Below are 18,491 nucleotides of genomic sequence, written 5' to 3'. Positions count from 1 at the left end.
ATAAACTTTTAATATTTCATCCAAAATCGAAACCAGAAATGTATATTCAATTAATTATATTAAACTCATTTTATTATTTATTTTAAAATTATCAACTCAACTTTAACTTACAATTTCTAGTTAAAATGGGCATACACTGGAACGTTTTATTTAATTAATAACATGTCTACAGGTTTCTGGTGGAAATGAATTAATCGATATGACGCTGGTGAAAAATCCATTTAATCAAATTAATTAGGGTTTTATAATTTCATAATTTCATTAAAGCTATGACGTTTATTGCTTCATATATAATTAATGTATAAACATATTAATTAAATTTATATTTTTTATATAATAATAATATAATATTAAAAAAAATGTTTAAGCATGTAACTTATAAGAAATACCCAAGTCATTAGCTGGTTTGATTGATTAATCTGTTTATGACTAATCATGATTATTCAATGTGCTTAAGCTGAAATATTTTCCATGAATAAGGTCATTAAATTTGGTAAGTCGTTTTGAAAACAGATTCACAATATTTCTTAACTGGTTCCTTGAGGTTTCAGCCAATTGAGAATGCAGAAAGCAGAATTTTTAATGCATTGTATATTTGATTTTTTGTTGGAAATTATATACCAAGTGATATACAAGTGATCGATTATAAAAATTACGATCTTAAAAAAAATAAACCTTTTAGGAATTATATTTATGAATAAAATAAACTTAAATATGCAATTTATTTATAAGAATTAATTTTAACTCTTAGCACCCTATTATTTTTAGTTTTTTTTATGTATATATATTACAAGTTAATTTGTTTACATTCCCCACATTTAACAATCCCTTTTCTTTTATTTGTTTTGACAACTATATTTATTGAATGGAATTTTTTGGCACCCATTAGTTAGTATTGAAGCGGTCTGGAATATTTTTATAGACGTTAAAAATAAGACTATTGATTGTTATTGTTGTGAGTGAAAACCGGCTGGAAGAGGTGTTGAAAAGAGATGAAATATAACGTGTACAAATGCGTAAAAACCGTTTTGTACCTGCCCCCAAAGCATGTTTATTTATTTATTTATTTATTTAGTGTCAACTAAGAACAGTTGATTAAAGTAAAATCTAAAATTAAAATAAAAGCTGAAATAATGAAATAAAATCATATAATTAATTTAAAAGTATTCGTTTATTGTTTTTTGTGATTTTTATTTAAATTTTATTTTCGTTACATTTTGTCTAATTTCGTTAATTTTTTTAAGTTAAGAGCTGTGGTTTCATTTGCCAAAACTGGCGCTGGCCGAAGCCGATGCCGAGGCTGATGCACTGCCGCCACCGCCGAAACCACCGCGACCTCCGTAACCACCGCGGCCGCCGTAGCCACCACGACGATATCCACCACCGCCACCGCCACAGCAGAAACCACGACGACCACCGCCAAAGAAGCGTGCAACACGAGCTCCAACCCCATCATCGATTGGCTGGGCATCGACGTCCTCCAGGGTCACTTTCTGTGCTGCCGGCTGCTCTGGCTCCAAGGGATGTCCACTGGCATAGGCCAGGAGGAGGCATCCAAATAAGGCTAGCACCACCAAATGTTTCATCTTTAACTCTACAATTGCTTCTATTTGTCATTAATGGAAATCTGTGGCCTTTTATAGTCGACGGAACTTTAATGTATTGCTTAGGGAATCCCCTTAATGAGAACCTTTCTATTTTGATTCTTCTTCCTTTGAATAAATTAATTAATTTTACCAGCTATCATTACCTATGTTCTTTTTTTGTTGATTTCCCTAGAAGCTGTAAGCAGCAGCTAATGGAAATCCCAGTCCATAGATAATTTGGTTGCCCCTTCACCTCCCGGCTATTACGTCCTCCTTGTTCACTTTTAGCACACATTTGTTAAATTGGCCTAGAGAAAAAGAACAGCTAAATATGCTGGTAATTGTTGTTTACTTCTAGAAAGACTCAGCAAAAAACGAGACAATTATAAACTTCTCACATACGAGTATGAAATTGTGAACAAGCCCCTTTGGCAGCTTGTTCTCCAACGGGGGACTCACTTTTGAATACCCTGTAACAAAATATCAGCGCAATAGAGTCATTCACTTATTCGCAGGCAGAAAATTTAATATTTTTTCGATCCTAAGCCATCTATAATCCTTTTTTTCCATACTTACCCCTTGACATTTTTTCAAAAACTTTGATCACTCATAACTTCATCAAAAGTTAACCGATTTTCAAGCGAAATACAATTTTATTCATGATTTGGCCCCTAAATTTCTTCTGCATTTACATTTTTTTCATCTAGAAAATTTGATATTTTTCCGACTCCTAGCCATCTATCATCCAATTTTCCATACTTACCCCTTGACATTTTTTTAAAAACTTCGATCTCTCATAACTTCTTCAAAAATAAACCGATTTTCAAGCGGAATGTCATTTTGATCATGATTTGGCCTCTTTATTAATTCTGCATTTAAATTTGTATCATCTAGAAAATTTGATTATTCTTCGATACTAAGCCATATTTTATCCAATTTTCCAAACCGATTTTCAAACGGAATGTCTTTTATTAGTAATTTCGTTCAAATAATTTTTTTCGTTCATAATACTTAATAATTTTATAGGGTATGCTTTAAAAAAGTACTTCCAATTAACATATTCAGCTTGTTTTCATATTGTTATTGTTTTCACGCGTCATTCATTTGAGCTTCGCTATTTTTTTTGCACATTAAGAGGCAATCGAAAATTTCTTAAACTTGTTAAAAGTTGTGATCACTGAACTCTCGACAGCGCCTGAAATATTGCGCAGCAAAAGATCTCGTTCCATATTCTCTACATCTTGACAAATACCAACGGGTTTTGACACAGGACAATCACCTATTAAATCTTCAAATATTTAAGCTAATACACATTTTTTAAAATCTAAAACAAGTCTACAACTTAAGCATTTAAATAAGCAGAAATAATTTAATTAAAATTTAATGAGTGTACTTGCGATACCCTTTAAAAAAGCAGATAGCCAAAAAAAAAAACTGACGATTTATGGCTTGCATACTTTTGGGCTGTGTACATAAATTACTTAAAATAGGGTATTACACAGTCGATCCAATATTATTTGATAGGAACTAATTTAAGCAGGTATGCACATTAATTCTGAAATTATTTAATATATTTTCATTATAAAGACGACATTAATAAACGCAATCCGATTATAAGCGCAATTAAAAATTTTAATTTAATTCAATATTTTTAGATATTCAACATTAAAATGCGATTTTTCTGAGTGTAGATCAAGCTGTAATTTATTTATCGAAAAACAACAGCGTGTGATATTTAATTAATGATAGTAAAAAAATCGTAAGTTTAATGAATTGGACAAAAATCCGGTTATATAAATATTTGTATCTGTTAACTAGATCTACTTAATGCACTGATTAATAAATAATAAAGATAACTCAAAGATGACATTATAATCAAAAAATAGTCAGATACAATTTTAACTTGGATCTAAGCCGATTGATAACAAATCCACATTTTGATTCAATGAATTAAGACGATTGAAGTATCTTTTATTAGTGGAAGCCTTATAATTTGTTAAATTGATTTTCGAATGAAATGTGGGCGTGGCAACTGACAGGTGTCGACAGAAATACTTAAATGAAATATTAAAAGTACAACACAAAGATTTACTTATTTATTAAAATTTAATTACAAACACAATCTAAGTACGTAATTGGCTGAAAGCAAACAGATAACTAATTTTGCTATTGAATTTTTATTGTCTAACTAAAAGGTGAATTGCCTATAAAATAAACAATTTCCATAAAAGTCAGCATGACTAAAAATTAAAAAAAAATCCCGCGGAAGTAACAAAAAAAGCGTTTACGGTGTGAAACTGATTTTAGCCAATATTTTATTCAAATATTTGCCGAAACGGTGAGCAAGGTCAATGTCAATCGTCAACATTAGACGGAGGCGTCTGTAGACTTGCGAGATCTGTGAGATCTGATGAAAGCATGGAACCAGAACCAGTCTATGACGACGACGCGACTGCGACGCGTTTTCGAAGCGACTCCCGCGCGTTTTTAGTCGATTCAACGCGTTTTGTGCGTGTTTCCGTTCAATGCACTGTGGGCGAAACAGCCGTATAGACTTATAATTTTTTGTATATGGCTTTTTATTAAATTTGTTTCATTACCAACTTGTCAAGCACTTAATTGAACATTTTTAGTAAATTTTAATATTGATATTTATAGAGTTGTATAATTTTCAATGTATTTATCCAAATTAATTAACAATATAAAATAGTTTTCTTGATTATTATCTTGCGACTTTACCGAAACAAAGCTGTAAGATATGAACTTGAACTTATCGCACGCTAACAGATTAAAACAACATTTTGCTTTTTATAATTTTTTTTTTTTTTAATTTTTTTTACATGTTTATAAATATAAAATAACTCGAAAAACCCAAGCATGGGAAAAATAGATGATTTATATAATCTTTTAATAAAGATAAAAGTCTAGTGATGAATGCACTTTCAATCCCCAAAATTTCTAATATATAATACAATTTTGTGATAATAATACACTTAGAAAACAACTATTTTAATACTATTGGCTAATCTAGATATTTTCTCCACTGTGCTTGGTAACGTTTCTTAATGATGCGGCAAAGACGAAGGTCTGCCAGTTTCCGAAACATTCAAACCAATTTGGAAATTTTGCTGAAGAACAGTTTGTTTTTTTGTTATTTTTAGGCTGGTCATATTTGTTTTGGTGTGTCTGCTCTTGAGTTTGCATATAAAACACATTTTATTCCATTGCTGCAACTTTAGTTGCCATTTGCTGTTCCGCACGCTTAGTTTAGTTAGTTAGTATCTGTATCTTTTGTAATGTATTTGCTGTCGCGTTTGGGATTGTGGTGTCTGCTCTTTGCATTCGTTGTCGGTCAGAAGAGCAACGCAAGGTCATCACAAGGTCAAGGACGCACTTTGGGCTTATTATCGCCGCTGCTTTTCGGCTCAGGTGGATCTTTATTCGATGTTCCTGTTGCTCCTGTGGGCACTCTAAGCGGAGGAGGTGTTTCTGCAGCTGGCGGTGGAGCTGGCACCCAGTCGGATCAGTTCTACGGCGGAGCAGGAGGAGGAGTATATGGCAATGGATATGGCAGTGGATATGGCAGTGGATATGGCAGTGGATATGGCAATCTCTATGGTTACAGACCCAACTACGGCTATGGCTATCCTGGCTTAGGATTAGGCTATCCAGGTCTGGCTCAGAGCTATTTCGGCTATCCAGGCTATGGCTTAAACTACTACAGACCCAGTTATAATTATAACTATCAAAGGCCCGTGCAATATCCTGGAAATTACTACGGCTCAAGGTAATTGTGTTGATATTTCTTAAATTATTAATATCAATATTATTTCAATATGGAAAACATTTTTTGAATAGTTTTGTCAGAAAATCAATTTATCAATTCAAAATCAATTTTAAATTAGCGAATACATAAATTTGTACTATTTTATTTAGTATATTGAATTATTTCAAAAAAAATATTATCACTATTTAAACCACAACAGACCCAGTTATAATTACAACAATCAAAGACCCGTGCAATATCCTGGAAATAGCTACGGCTCAAGGTAATGGTTTTAAAATTTTCAGAATTATCATATTAGTTGTGTTTTCGCTAATTTATACTAATTAATTAATCGATTTTTCCGATATCTAGGGGCGATTATGAATTCACTTCAAATTAATGTGTTTCCTTTAACTTGTTCTATTTTTTTTTTATTATAATACATTTTCCCAAAAATAAAATATCGCATAATAATATGGATATTAATGTAATCATTAAAAAATCTACTAATAATAATATATTATCGTTAAAAAAACTATCGATATATTGACTTATCAACACTTCTTGAACAACTCCATCTCTAGGCCCAACTATGGCAACTATGGAGCTAGTCCATCCTATAGTTCCCCTCAGAGTGCGGGTATTTCAAATGGCATTTCACCTGGAGTCTCAGCTGGCGTTTCACCTGGCGGCTCACCTGGCTCACAACTCAGCACAGCTCAAGCTGCTCAGCTGGCAGGACTCTTGGGCCAGGCTCTTGGTAGCAGCCTACGCCCCTTGGTGGCCAATGGAAGGGGCGTGGCAGCGGGTGGAGCCGGCAATCAGCAAGCGTTAAGTGGTCTATTGGGATTGCTAGGTTAAAAAAACCATTGCAAACAATTCAAGTTAACAATTCCTAGTTTTTTTGGCATATAGTTTAGAATTATTTAAATTAAGATAATTACTCAGCACCAAAATAATGAAATAAGTACAATAGTACCTAAGTCGAAAATTATAAGAGTATGCATAACAATATCATAGTATTTTTAACCTAAGAATTGTTGAACTAATTTTAAAAATATAGATGTACTTGATTTAATTACTGAATCAGTCTAAAAGTATGCTTTAGTTAAGTTTATTTAAAATCTTTTATATGCACATGTTAATTGAAAATTATATTGGCATGTAAATACAGAACATTTAAATGTTGTATTAATTTTATAACCTGTAAGCTTTAAGAGCCTATAAAGTTATATACAATATACTAAAATAATTAAATGTTGTCATGTGTCGTATTATTGATAATGCATTTGCTTAGCTTACGAGCTGTTTAGTTAAGAAAGAGTGGAAATATTTTGTTTTAAATAAATCTTCTCGTATTTTTATTTTAAATAAATTTGTTCAATTTCTAGAAGTTCTCTTTAAGTAAATATTAATTGACATTGTTTTTAGTAATAAAATAAATATGTAACAAGAATGTTTTCCCAATTTTAACATTAACTAAATTTAGCTATTTTCTCCGACTATTGCAAATAATTTAATTTCATACAATGTTAAATGTTATGTAATATATTTAAACAATGTATAATTGTGTGTTTGCAATAAGTTGGTTATATTTATCTAGCACAATTCTTTCACCTAATAAAGATATAACGTAAATGTTTGTGTCTTAATAAAACTCTTGCCTTTATCAGCTAACTATTTAACAAGTGAAACATTGTATGGACAAATATTTGTTTGCAATTAAGAATCCTATCTCGGTTGACAACTAATTATTTTTTCGATGCTTTCAGTTCTTATTTATGAATATTACTGAAGCAGACTATAGTGCATAAAACCACAGACTAAAATTGAACTGACTGCAGTTGCAATTCACTTGTTGTATTTACGCCATGCAGAAACAATTGGTTTTAGTTTTAATTCTCCTGGTCAGCACCGTTTTTGCCGCTCAGATTTTAAAAAGGACAAAGGATAAAACAACGGTGAGTTCGTGATACAAGCAATAAAGTTTTTTCATAAAAATAATGTTTAAATATTTATTAAAAAATTATGGATGATTAATGTCATAAACTTTTATAAAAAATTGGTGTTTTAAGTAAATTTTTTATTTTAATAACAAATATTTAAAAGTTAAAACAGATTTCAAAATTAATTTTTTGGTTATTTTTTTTTGTCACAGATAAAAGAGTACCTTTTTTTTAGCTTTTATTTTTAAAAATAAAAAAAAAATTTTCTTTTTCAAATTATAATAATGCATATAGCACATCTCTTAAAATTTTTAATTTCTACAAATTCTTTTAAAATTGGTTTTTTTATACCTATAACTAATTTATGCGATTCCTGATATTAACAGAGTAAACTAATTAAGGACCATGGGTATCCGGCGGAGGATCATCGTATAGAAACCGAGGATGGCAATGTGCTTCAAGCCTTTCGAATTCCGTATTCGCACAAGTTACAAAATCAAAACAAGACACGTCCAATTGTATTGTTACAACATGGTCTGATGAGTTCCTCGGATATCTGGGTGCTTTCTGGACCCGATAATGCTTTAGCCTATTTGCTGGCAGATTCGGGCTTCGATGTATGGATCGGAAATAATCGAGGTAATGAATACTCACTGGAATTGAAGGAACCTTCTTGGAATTTCAGTTGGCATGAGATTGGCTTGTATGATATATCAGCAATGATCGATTATGCACTTAAAACAAATGGACAGGGACAGAAATCGATTCACTATGTGGGTCACTCTCAAGGTACCACTGTATTCTTTACATTAATGTCCCTGCGTCCCGAGTACAATCAGAAGATTAAAACTTCCCATATGCTGTCTCCCGTTGCGATTATGAAAAATACCAAAAATGAGTGTGTTGTCAGTGCGGCCAACTTTTATACTGCTGATGGAATGCTTACATCGTTTAATAGAGACACTAAGTTCCTGAATATTTTCCGTTCTAAATCGAATACATTTAATGAAAGATGTGTTTTTCTTATGGACTGTTATAATATGGATAAAAAACTACACTCCGAGCATGCGAATAAGGTAGGCACAATTCTATTTTATACAATTATCCAAGTCTGATATATTTATATGTTTCTCCAAAAAGACTGCCATCAAAGAGGCCGATAAAATATCTGCAGACGGTTCCTGGAATCAAGTCCTTCACTATTTATTCAATCACAAATCGGGGTATTTTCGACAATTCGACTACGACTCTAAGAAGAATCTGGAAGTGTATAAATCGAAACAGCCTCCGGAGTATCCAGTTGAAAAGATAACCTCCGAAGTTCATTTGTGGTATGTGGATAATGATGATCTTGTTGATCCGGTTGATGTCTTGGCTTTAGCGGATCGTCTTCCCAATAAAGTATTGCATCATATTCAGGAACCTATATTTGGACATGCTGATTATACTATACACAACGATATTCGGAAATATGTCAATGATCCTGTCATTAATATTATGCACAAGTACGAACTAGATAAAGAAAAATAAATAAATATCTTTTCACTTACTTCAATGTGTACATATTAAAAAAGTTTATTTTTAATGTTTGTTATTTATTTTTGTTTTCTGTTATTGACATTTTATTATAATTTGATAGTTTACATAAAAATTAAGAACTATTTTTTTTATAAACGTTACAAATCAAACAAGGAATTTTAATTTGACAGTTTACTTTTAAAAAATTAAAAGCATTGTTCGTGTCAAATGATATTGTAGTGTATATAAAAGTCGTTGTTAATTGAATTGCCATTGCTTATCCATATAGGCTGCTCTAAGTCGCCGTTCTCTGCGCTCCTCAATCTGATAAAGTTGCGCTTGTTTTGTATCCAAGAGAATTTGTTTGGTTTCCATGTGACGATGTTCCTCCGAGTTCTCACTGAAAGTCAGAGAAAATGTCTATTAAATATATTTTATTATTAAAATTTAAGTTGATTTACATTTCACGCTGCTGTTGCTTCTTTTTTATCAGCTCCTCTTCTTCCTGTTCCCTCTTTATGAGTGCCATTTGAATCCACTCAATTCTCTCGTTTTGAGCTGCATCTTCACGTCCTTTTAAGAGCTCCTTTATCTCCTCGCTTAATCTCCGCTCTTCTCTCTGCAGCTGTTCCGCAAGTTGGCGGCGCCGATTCTCCAAATCTTGAAGACATTCTTCCAGTTTCTGCTGCACTTTATAATTAATTTGAGAATTTACATTACGGCGATTGGTTCGCGTTAAAAATTCGGTTACATGCATTCTCTTAGCCTTGTTTGTCCAATAAAATATCCTTGGCAACAGTTAAGGTTGTTTTTAACAGCATGTTAACACAATCTGTTAGTTCTTTACATTTTTAGGGTGACCATATATGTACAAAAAATTCTCCAAAAAATGGTATTCAGGCAGACAAATCTGGTAATTTTAAATATGAAATTATTTGCTCAGAGAAAAGATCAAATTTCAATATTAACTCAATTATTTGTTGTATAAAAAAAACTTAAAGTGCAAACATTTTTTAAGTAATTTCTTTTTTTTTGTTGCCACTCTTGAATTTTTTTAACTTGTTAATATAAAATTTTAAAATATTATATATACGATAAAACATCAACAAACAAACATGCATGCAGATATCTTTTTCTTTTAATTTTTTATTTGTCTATTTGTAAACATCACGACTTTGTCAAATCCGGTCATAAGCTACTAAACTGTCAAAATTGTATATACAATTTTTTCAAACTGGTTTAGTTATAATGAATTCAAGTTTTTTGTTAGTATAGCTTGAACTACTAAACTAGATAATTAAACACAAAAAAAAACAACAACTCGATTAAATAATTTAGAAAAACAGCTACTTTAAAAGCAACCCTCGGATTGTAACGACACATAGACAATAAAGTGCATATTATATTTTAGTTTTGATATCGTAAAATAGTGTGCAGATTTTTGAATAAAAGACGAGTGTATTCCGAAGAAGAGCATCAGTTGCAAATTACTCCCAAGTCAACAATCCAAAAGATAGAAAGAAACAGCTGGAAGATGCGTCTACTTATTGCGGTTTTCATCGGCATCCTCTGCATCGCCTTTTGCAATTCTACAGATTTGAAAGAACACGCTGATACTCATACAGATCCAGGACTTGGTGGGGCTCTTGAAGGTCGCAGCTTTGATAATACAGCCACTTTACTCGAAATACTTAACAGTTCTAAAGATTACGTGGACGTGGATCCAATGCCAGTGTCCTAAATTCAAATTTACTTAAATCATATGCTGGCTAAGTTATCGCAACAACAATTGTTTCGAATTTGAACACTTGTGAATTAATTGCTTTTTGTAATAAATTTTAATCACTAAAATTCTTGGCATTAAAATTACATATGTGTCTTTTAATTGTGCGTTTCATTTATATTATAACTGGGTTCGAGTCCTACACTGCCATGTTAAAAAATCTGTTTTATACCTGTTCTGTTAAAAATCTTGCTATGACACTGAAAGTTCTTTAAGTAAAAGCTTAAATTAAAAATAGTACTTTATTCAAATAGTAATTCTTTTATGCACCAAAATAAAATACAAAATATTATAGTTAAATTTTAAGATTAAAAACTTGTGTATTTGTGAACATCATGACTATAACAAATCTGGCCATAAATCGCTAAAAAATATTAAACTGGTTTGGGTTTATGAATGCAAATTTTTTATTAGTATTGCTCGAAGATCCACTTTATTAAACTATATAATTTAGAGCGAGGGCAGCACTCCAAAATGTCTTATAAGTTAGTCATTCCACTTATGATTAAGTTATGAATATAAATTGTGTTGCTCTTAAGTAAGAAAGTTAGTCAAATGCATTGATTGGTCTTTAGGAGTCCATTGAAATAATACTTATAGAAGTAAGCACAATATAAAAAGGTTCAACCAACTAAATTATTGTTGATACGATTACTGAGTACATAATATGGCATACAGTAACTCTTGATGCAACTCTCGAATTTTTCTTCTTAATCTTATTTTTGATGAATTTTGCTTATTTTAGCAGTCAAAATTCTGTCCAATTCTGCTTATAAATATAACAGAATGCTTCCAGATTTTCAGATGTATTAAATCTGTAATACGAAATTGAAATATTGCATCTAAGTCGTTATGATTATGGTCAATATAAATTTTAAAATTTTTTATTCGGCCAGCCTGAAAGTATGTTGTTCATTTTATTTTCAACTGTAACACGTGCTAATTAAAATTATATTGGGTTATAAGCACTTATTATTGCCTCATAAGGGAATTTTTTTATAGACTATAAACTTATAGATATTATACCCCTGCTCCATTCGAATAAACCAAGTAAACAGCTACTGTTTGCTTGGCCCTCTGAAAAGCAAAGGTCCAAACTCAGACTTAAAGTTAGTCAAGAAAGTGTTTTGACAAAATCAAAAATTTACACATTTTCTTTTGCAAAAAATATATATTTTGTATCGATTTATATTTTATTTGGATTTTTGTTCTGTACTTTAAGGAAAATAAGGAAAATACTTTAAAATTATAATATGAATTTTAAAATTTTATAAAAATAAGTTTTCTACTGACTGTACATCGAATGTCTATCGAGTGGCATTTAAACTATTGTAAAACTCAATGGGTGTAAATAATTCTAATTAGAAACGCAAGGTGTAAGACCCGAAGTTCAGTCAGATAAGGCCTATAAAAGTGGCAACCAGCTGGCAGATGGAACACAGTTTAGTTCTCATTGTGGTCAACATGAATCTGTGCATCTGCCTGACAATACTGGCCACACTCACTGTGGTCTCGGCATGGCCAGCCAGGATGGAGACAGGAGAGCAGGACTCGATGCCAGAAGTTCAAGGAGCAATGCCCAATGCTGATTCCATGTCCAGTTTGGCAGAGATGTCCGATATGGGCAGCCAGCACGCCGAGGAAGGAGCAAGGAAGGCACGATTCTTATGGGGTGGCATCTGGGCAGGACCTTATTGGCCTAGATACTATTACGGCTACTATCGTCCTTGGGGCTACCACTACTGGTGGTAATTTGATGTCACTGTTCTCTCTTGTGGTAATATAAGCAAAATAATTAATTAAATTGATAAATAAAATTTGGGGCATGAAAGTGCTTTCGTCAATAGACTATTACCTCGCACAAAATAATAATTAGCCAGAGATCAAAAAGATTATTACTTTTCAAATACATATTAATATGATATCAAAAATATCTTACCTCGTAAAGAATAATAAATTACCAGAGATTGAAACGATAATTATTTTAAATCACATATATATTGGATATCAACAATTTCGGGACTCGCAAGTGCTTTCGTCAACAGACTTTTACCTCGTACAGAGGTTTATATCATGAACCGTTTACAACAACTTTTTATGTTATTTATTTTACATCTATATATTAAGGACGTTAAATGAATTCATAAAAAATTTATGATGAAACCTAAAGTCAAAAACTTTTGTTTAAAAAAATATTTCTGTATACGAGTTATAAAATGATAATTGAAAATTTAAGTTTAACTATAAATTTCTTAATTCTATGCAAATTAAACTTTAAATCTTATTTTAACTTTTTTTAAGCTACATGATAAAATATCTTTTGTGTTGTTCTTTGAAATTTTAACATTCGTAAAAATGTGATCCCTGTAATTGAGATGCTAATGAAATGATTGATCTTTGAGAGCCAGGTCAAGTACATTTGAAGTGCATAGTGTGAAGTTCTCTTCTCAAGTCGATTTTCTGATTTCACAAGATCACAAGACAATTAGTGAATAGGCCAATATTTCGTATGCAGTTAGCTCTTTACTTTGTTGTTGTTAATTAGTTAAAATTGTGGAGGAAATCACAACTTAAATAAGACTTAATTACATACAATTTGTAAGGTATATTTACTTTCATTATTTTCCTCTTAAATGAAATCTAAAATTAAATCTTCTTTACTTTATAGAATTGTTTACTGTTTGACAATGACAATGTTGTTGTTGTTGTTAATTAGTTAAAATTGTGGAGGGAATCACTACTTAAATAAGACGTAATTACATACAATTTCTAAGGCATTACATATTTAATTTCTTTATTTTCCTCTTAAATGAAATCTTAAATTAAAACATGTTTACTTTATAGATTTGTTTACTGTGTGACAATGTTTTTAATATAACAATAATGAACTGGTTTTTGTTTGTTACCTTCTTGAGCTTAACGACTTTATCAAATCTGGTCATAAACTACTGAAATATCATAACAGATAAGGCGAGTATTCAAGTCATAAACTCGACTATGAAATACCTACACTAAATAATCATTATCTAATTAGTACTTAATGATTGCATATTTTTATCTGATACAAAAGTTACAAATTTGATTAAGTATATGACAACCTTTCTTTTTCTCAAGAACTTTTTCACATTTTTTTTGTTAAAAAATTTTATAAACAAATATTTATTGGTGTTGTAAAATTTATTCATTATATTTTTTCCTATTTTATTTTAATTTTCCTGTTATTTTTCTTCATGTATTCAAAAACAAATAATAAACATACTTGGCTATTTTTAAATATAACTTGATTTTGTAACAGGTACGGGTATAATGAACGGGAATTTTTAATTTGTTGCTATTAGAAAAAAAAACAAAATAGCGCTTCTAATTGCAAAAATACTGCAGATCGAGGGTCGATTAAGAGGTTAGTATTAACAGCAGGTTAATACCAATTTGCAGTTGTTATTGCAAGACTAGTTTATAAGGAATATAAGGTCTTTTTTTATATTTAAGTACTCTTATAAAACATTTTAAGAGTGATTAGTACTTAAAAAAATTAATAAAACTGCACCACAATAATTTTGGAATATTCTATGTATGTTAGTAATTTTCTTAGTTGCGACCCTCGAGTTTCTTTGACACTTTGGCAATAAAATGCATAAAATATGTACGATAAATTTTCGATTAAAATGTGTGCAGATTTTTGAATAAAAGACGAGTGTATTTCGAAGAAGAGCATCAGTTGCAAATTACTCCCAAGTCAACAATCAAAAAGAAAGAAAGAAACAGCTGGAAGATGCGTCTACTTATTGCGGTTCTCATCGGCTTCCTTTGCATCGCCTTTAGCCTTGCTCATGGCGGCGGTGGACACGACAGAGGACACGGTGGAGGTGGTCACGGCGCAATTGGAGGTGGCCATGGCGGCGGCGGATATGGAGGTGGTCACGGTGGACACGACATTGGTCACGGTGGACACGACATTGGTCACGGTGGACACGACGGTGGTCATGGAGGTCACGGAGGTGGTCACGGAGGACGCGTCGGTCATTATTGATCCACACGAGTCGCATCTAAAACTTTTTGAAAAATCTTACTTTTGTAAATTAATTAATTTTTGTAATAAAATTCTCTCACTGCAATTCTCGGCATTAAAACTGTGTCTGTTCTTCTGTTGGCTTTCGGTTGCATAAATTTAAAGACGCCCTCGATTTCAATTAATCATTCCTGTCAGCGTTTAAATATGTAGTTTTTCTGGGAACTCCATAATGACAATTAATTTCTCTGAACTTTTAATAAAAGCAGCCTGCAATGCATTAAATAAGTTTAGTATAAAGAAACCCTCATAACTCAAATCTACGGAATATTTAATTAACAATCGGGAGAAACGGAAATTGTTGGAAGATGCGTTTGATTCTTTTGCTCTTCACTGGGAGCCTGTGCCTCGCTTTCTGCTATGCGTTGGCTTCAAAGGACGTTACAGTTCAGGATGATAAAGTTATCGCACTTTTAAATCTGGCCGATCAGGGCGAAGGTCATCAAAATGAGGGTCAACGAGAGGCACGCGCCGGCGGGTATTGTTGTCGTGGTGGATACGGACGTGGTGGATACGGAGGTGGTGGATACGGACGTGGTGGATACGGACGTGGTGGATATGGACGTGGTGGATACGGAGGTGGTGGATATGGACGTGGTGGATACGGACGTGGTGGATATGGACGTGGTGGATATGGCCGATATGGACGATAAAAGATTTGTTGAAATTATTTACATACAATCACGAAATATTCGGAGACCGTCTAAGTCTACGCAAATCTATACTATTCTAAATCTACGCAACGAAGTGCAAAAAAAATTATTTTTGTAATATAATAACATTATTGAATATAACCTTTTTATCATCTAGAAAATTTGATTTTTTTTCGATCCCAAGCTATCGATCATCCAATTTTCCATACTTAACCCACATTTTTTCCAAAACTTTGACCTTTTATAACTTCATCAAAAATTAAGCGATTTTCAAGCGAAATGTCATTTTGATCATGATTTGGCCTCTAAATCGATTCAACATTTAAATTTTTTTCATCTAGAAAATTTGATAATTTTTCGATCCTAAGCTATCTATTATCCAATTTTCCATACTTACCCCTTGACATTTTTTCCAAAACTTTGACCTTTTATAACTTCATCAAAAATTAAGCGATTTTTATGCGGAATGTCATTTTGATCATGATTTGGCCTCTAAATTGATTCTACATTTAAATTTTTTTCATCTAGAAAATTTGGTATTTTTTCGATCCTAAGCTATCTATTATCCAATTTTCCATACTTACCCCTTGACATTTTTTCCAAAACTTTGACCTTTTATAACTTCATCAAAAATTAAGCGATTTTCAAGCTGAATGTCATTTTGATCATGATTTGGCCACTAAATTGATTCTACATTTAAATTTTTTTCATCTAAAAAATTTGATATTTTTTCGATCCTAAGCTATCTATCATCCAATTTTCCATACTGACCCCTTGACATTTTTTCAAAAACTTTGATGTCTCATAACTTCTTCAAAAATTAAGCGATTTTCAAGCGAAATGTCGTTTTGATCAAGATTTAGCTTCCAAATTGGTTGTACATTCAATTTTTTTTTTTGAAATTTCTAAATAAACAAATTTACTCTCTTGATCAAGCTGTTGATTTCGATGCTAAGGGGCCCCCCTCCCCCTTTGAAATTTGGAGAATTGAAAATTTTAGATAATTTGTTTTGTATAAAAAAAATAAGTAAATAATATCAAATGAGTCACTGTTTTAAAAGGCGTGGCAAACGACGATCTTGCTAATTGATAAATAAAACACACATTGCTGCACATTATGATGTAGATCGGTCGGGATTTTTAGAACAACAAAAATAACATTTAAATAAAAAAAACAATAACAAGAACAGGTGTAATAATCTTGTGGCAAGTGATAAATGAATAAGAAACAAAGCAAATATCACCATATTAGCAATACTTGAGTTGAAAAAGTACCTTCTAATTTATAATATATCTATATGATAAGTAGCTGAAATTAGGTGATGCATATGTAAACAGGAATGACAGCTCATCCAGTTTTTTTTGCGAATTAGGAGGTAAATAAAAGGCCGTTGCATTGTCGCTGTTGGAATCAGTAATCCAGAGAACATTGAGCTTTAAGCACATTCAAATTAAGTCGAATTCTAAAGAAAAAAGAAGATGCGTCTTGCACTTTTGGCGCTTATCGGCGTGCTCTGTCTCGCCTACAGTTATGGAATGGCCTTGGAGGAGGACGACCGACAGATCGGTCTATTGGATGTAGCCGATGAAGGACAAGCCCATGCCAATGAGGGCGACAGAGAGGTCCGACAGTGGGGAGGCGGCTGGGGACACGGTGGATGGGGAGGCGGCTGGGGTCATCACGGAGGCTGGGGCGGTCACGGCGGATGGGGAGGCGGCTGGGGTGGCGGTTGGGGAGGACGATGGGGAGGCGGCTGGGGTGGCAGATGGGGTGGTGGTGGCTGGAGAGGCGGTTGGGGTCACGGTGGCTGGTAGAGCTATGCTAATTAGACATGGTCAAGCTAACCAAACTGCCACTCATAACACCTACCTTCCAATGTCCAAGCCCCATCCAATACCTACAATATTCAAATGTTTGTCAGTTTTGTGTGTGTAAATAAAGAACATTACGAAAAACAATAAGATTTTATTTTAATTACAGCTCTCGACAAAAAAAGTTATATATTTAAAACTCTTTGTCCTGACTCACTCACTCACTCACTGATCATTGCACAGCCCAAGCCATAAGACCTAGGAGACTGAAATTTTGACACAACAAAGCTGAGTCAATTTTATCGTGCATTAAGACGGCTTTTTGCGGTATTCGATTGGAAAGAGGGTCGAATTCGGCGTCAAAGTTCATGCATTGAGAAAATTTTGTTTAGTATTAAAAATTTTGTTATTCTTAGAGCTTTCTCCACCAAACTTACAGATAAAAATCATTCAAATATTTATAATCTTGCATATAAATGCACATTTTATTTATATTTGTACTCGTCCGTTTGATGTTCGCTTTGAAGCTTTGTTGACACTTGATATTTGTATTTAAAAGGTACTTCACCTGTTTGAGAACGTTGGGAATTCTCATTGACCAAGTTCATTGTAGTATGACACACTCCCAAATCACAACAGCTGAGTCACCAGATTTATTGTTCAAATAATACTCAAGTGAATCCAAATGGATAACAAAAAAATGATATTTTATTTTGGAAACCTAAACAAATAATTATTACAATTTAATTAAGGCCTTATTGCCTTAATGTAATCGTTTTGATTTTTTAATGCTTTAAATAATTTCTCTGATTTTAATGTCAACACAGTTTTTCTTAATATTAAATATCAAAACAATAATATTTATATTTCTTAGAATTTATATAATTACAATTTTAATAGACACAGTTAAAGATACTTAATAAAAGATGAACAATTTAGCAAGAGTATTATTTGTTTTCTTTACTGTAATTTTTCTGGTTTTCGGTTCTGATTTGAATAATGTTATTTGATTTTTGTGGTTTGTATTTTAACTGTCAACACAGCTCCATATAATCGTACATAATTATATATACTCGTATTTAGTATATTTTCGTATAAACAAAGTTCCATTGCGAGAGACTCGTTTGACATGAACATGTCACAGTGACTCGAGAAATTGATTGTTTATTTGGTGTCTTTGTTGAACCCCATCAAATTTGAGTAATACGAATACTTTGGATACTTACTTCGAATCCTAAGCTGGGAATTCAAATAGATGACGAAGGAATTTCATAATAATAATATATATTTACATATTAAGAGTATAATTTAATTGTTTATATATAATCGTATTTTAAAATTTTATTTTAGTCTAAATA

General features: G+C 32.1%; 6 protein-coding genes across 6 annotated transcripts; 4 read left to right on the top strand and 2 right to left on the bottom strand.

Moving 5' to 3' along the window:
- Nucleotides 1-1,220: 1,220 nt before the first annotated feature.
- On the bottom strand, nt 1,221-1,601 carry LOC117783706 (glycine-rich RNA-binding protein 2). Its single transcript, XM_034621235.1, has one exon. It carries the CDS (start codon nt 1,584-1,586, stop codon nt 1,260-1,262), a length of 327 nt encoding a protein of 108 aa, XP_034477126.1. The 5' UTR covers nt 1,587-1,601; the 3' UTR covers nt 1,221-1,259.
- Nucleotides 1,602-4,865: 3,264 nt separating this feature from the next.
- On the top strand, nt 4,866-6,381 carry LOC117784980 (pupal cuticle protein Edg-91). Its single transcript, XM_034622848.1, has 2 exons — nt 4,866-5,373; nt 5,937-6,381. The coding sequence occupies exons 1-2, from the start codon at nt 4,883-4,885 to the stop codon at nt 6,211-6,213; spliced, it is 768 nt and encodes a 255-aa protein (XP_034478739.1). The 5' UTR covers nt 4,866-4,882; the 3' UTR covers nt 6,214-6,381.
- Nucleotides 6,382-7,200: 819 nt separating this feature from the next.
- Nucleotides 7,201-8,853, top strand: LOC117784725 (lipase 3-like). Its single transcript, XM_034622533.1, has 3 exons — nt 7,201-7,313; nt 7,685-8,374; nt 8,439-8,853. The coding sequence occupies exons 1-3, from the start codon at nt 7,224-7,226 to the stop codon at nt 8,826-8,828; spliced, it is 1,170 nt and encodes a 389-aa protein (XP_034478424.1). The 5' UTR covers nt 7,201-7,223; the 3' UTR covers nt 8,829-8,853.
- Nucleotides 8,854-9,074: 221 nt separating this feature from the next.
- Nucleotides 9,075-9,573, bottom strand: LOC117785806 (probable cyclin-dependent serine/threonine-protein kinase DDB_G0278487). The gene is made up of 2 exons (XM_034624043.1): nt 9,278-9,573; nt 9,075-9,216 (listed from the first exon to the last, which is right to left on the bottom strand). Exons 1-2 carry the CDS (start codon nt 9,571-9,573, stop codon nt 9,075-9,077), a joined length of 438 nt encoding a protein of 145 aa, XP_034479934.1.
- A 5,357-nt stretch (nt 9,574-14,930) lies between these two features.
- LOC117784007 (ATP-dependent RNA helicase dbp2-like) lies at nt 14,931-15,349 on the top strand. The gene has a single exon (XM_034621599.1). The coding sequence runs from the start codon at nt 14,977-14,979 to the stop codon at nt 15,319-15,321; it is 345 nt and encodes a 114-aa protein (XP_034477490.1). The 5' UTR covers nt 14,931-14,976; the 3' UTR covers nt 15,322-15,349.
- A 1,393-nt stretch (nt 15,350-16,742) lies between these two features.
- Nucleotides 16,743-17,280, top strand: LOC117784230 (neuropeptide-like protein 32). Its single transcript, XM_034621902.1, has one exon. The coding sequence runs from the start codon at nt 16,801-16,803 to the stop codon at nt 17,134-17,136; it is 336 nt and encodes a 111-aa protein (XP_034477793.1). The 5' UTR covers nt 16,743-16,800; the 3' UTR covers nt 17,137-17,280.
- The last annotated feature ends 1,211 nt before the right edge of the window (nt 17,281-18,491 follow it).

Source organism: Drosophila innubila (assembly GCF_004354385.1).
Source record: "Drosophila innubila isolate TH190305 chromosome 2R unlocalized genomic scaffold, UK_Dinn_1.0 1_C_2R, whole genome shotgun sequence".
NCBI classification, from domain to species: Eukaryota; Metazoa; Arthropoda; class Insecta; order Diptera; family Drosophilidae; genus Drosophila; species Drosophila innubila.
This window is presented reverse-complemented; position numbering and strand designations above follow the sequence as displayed.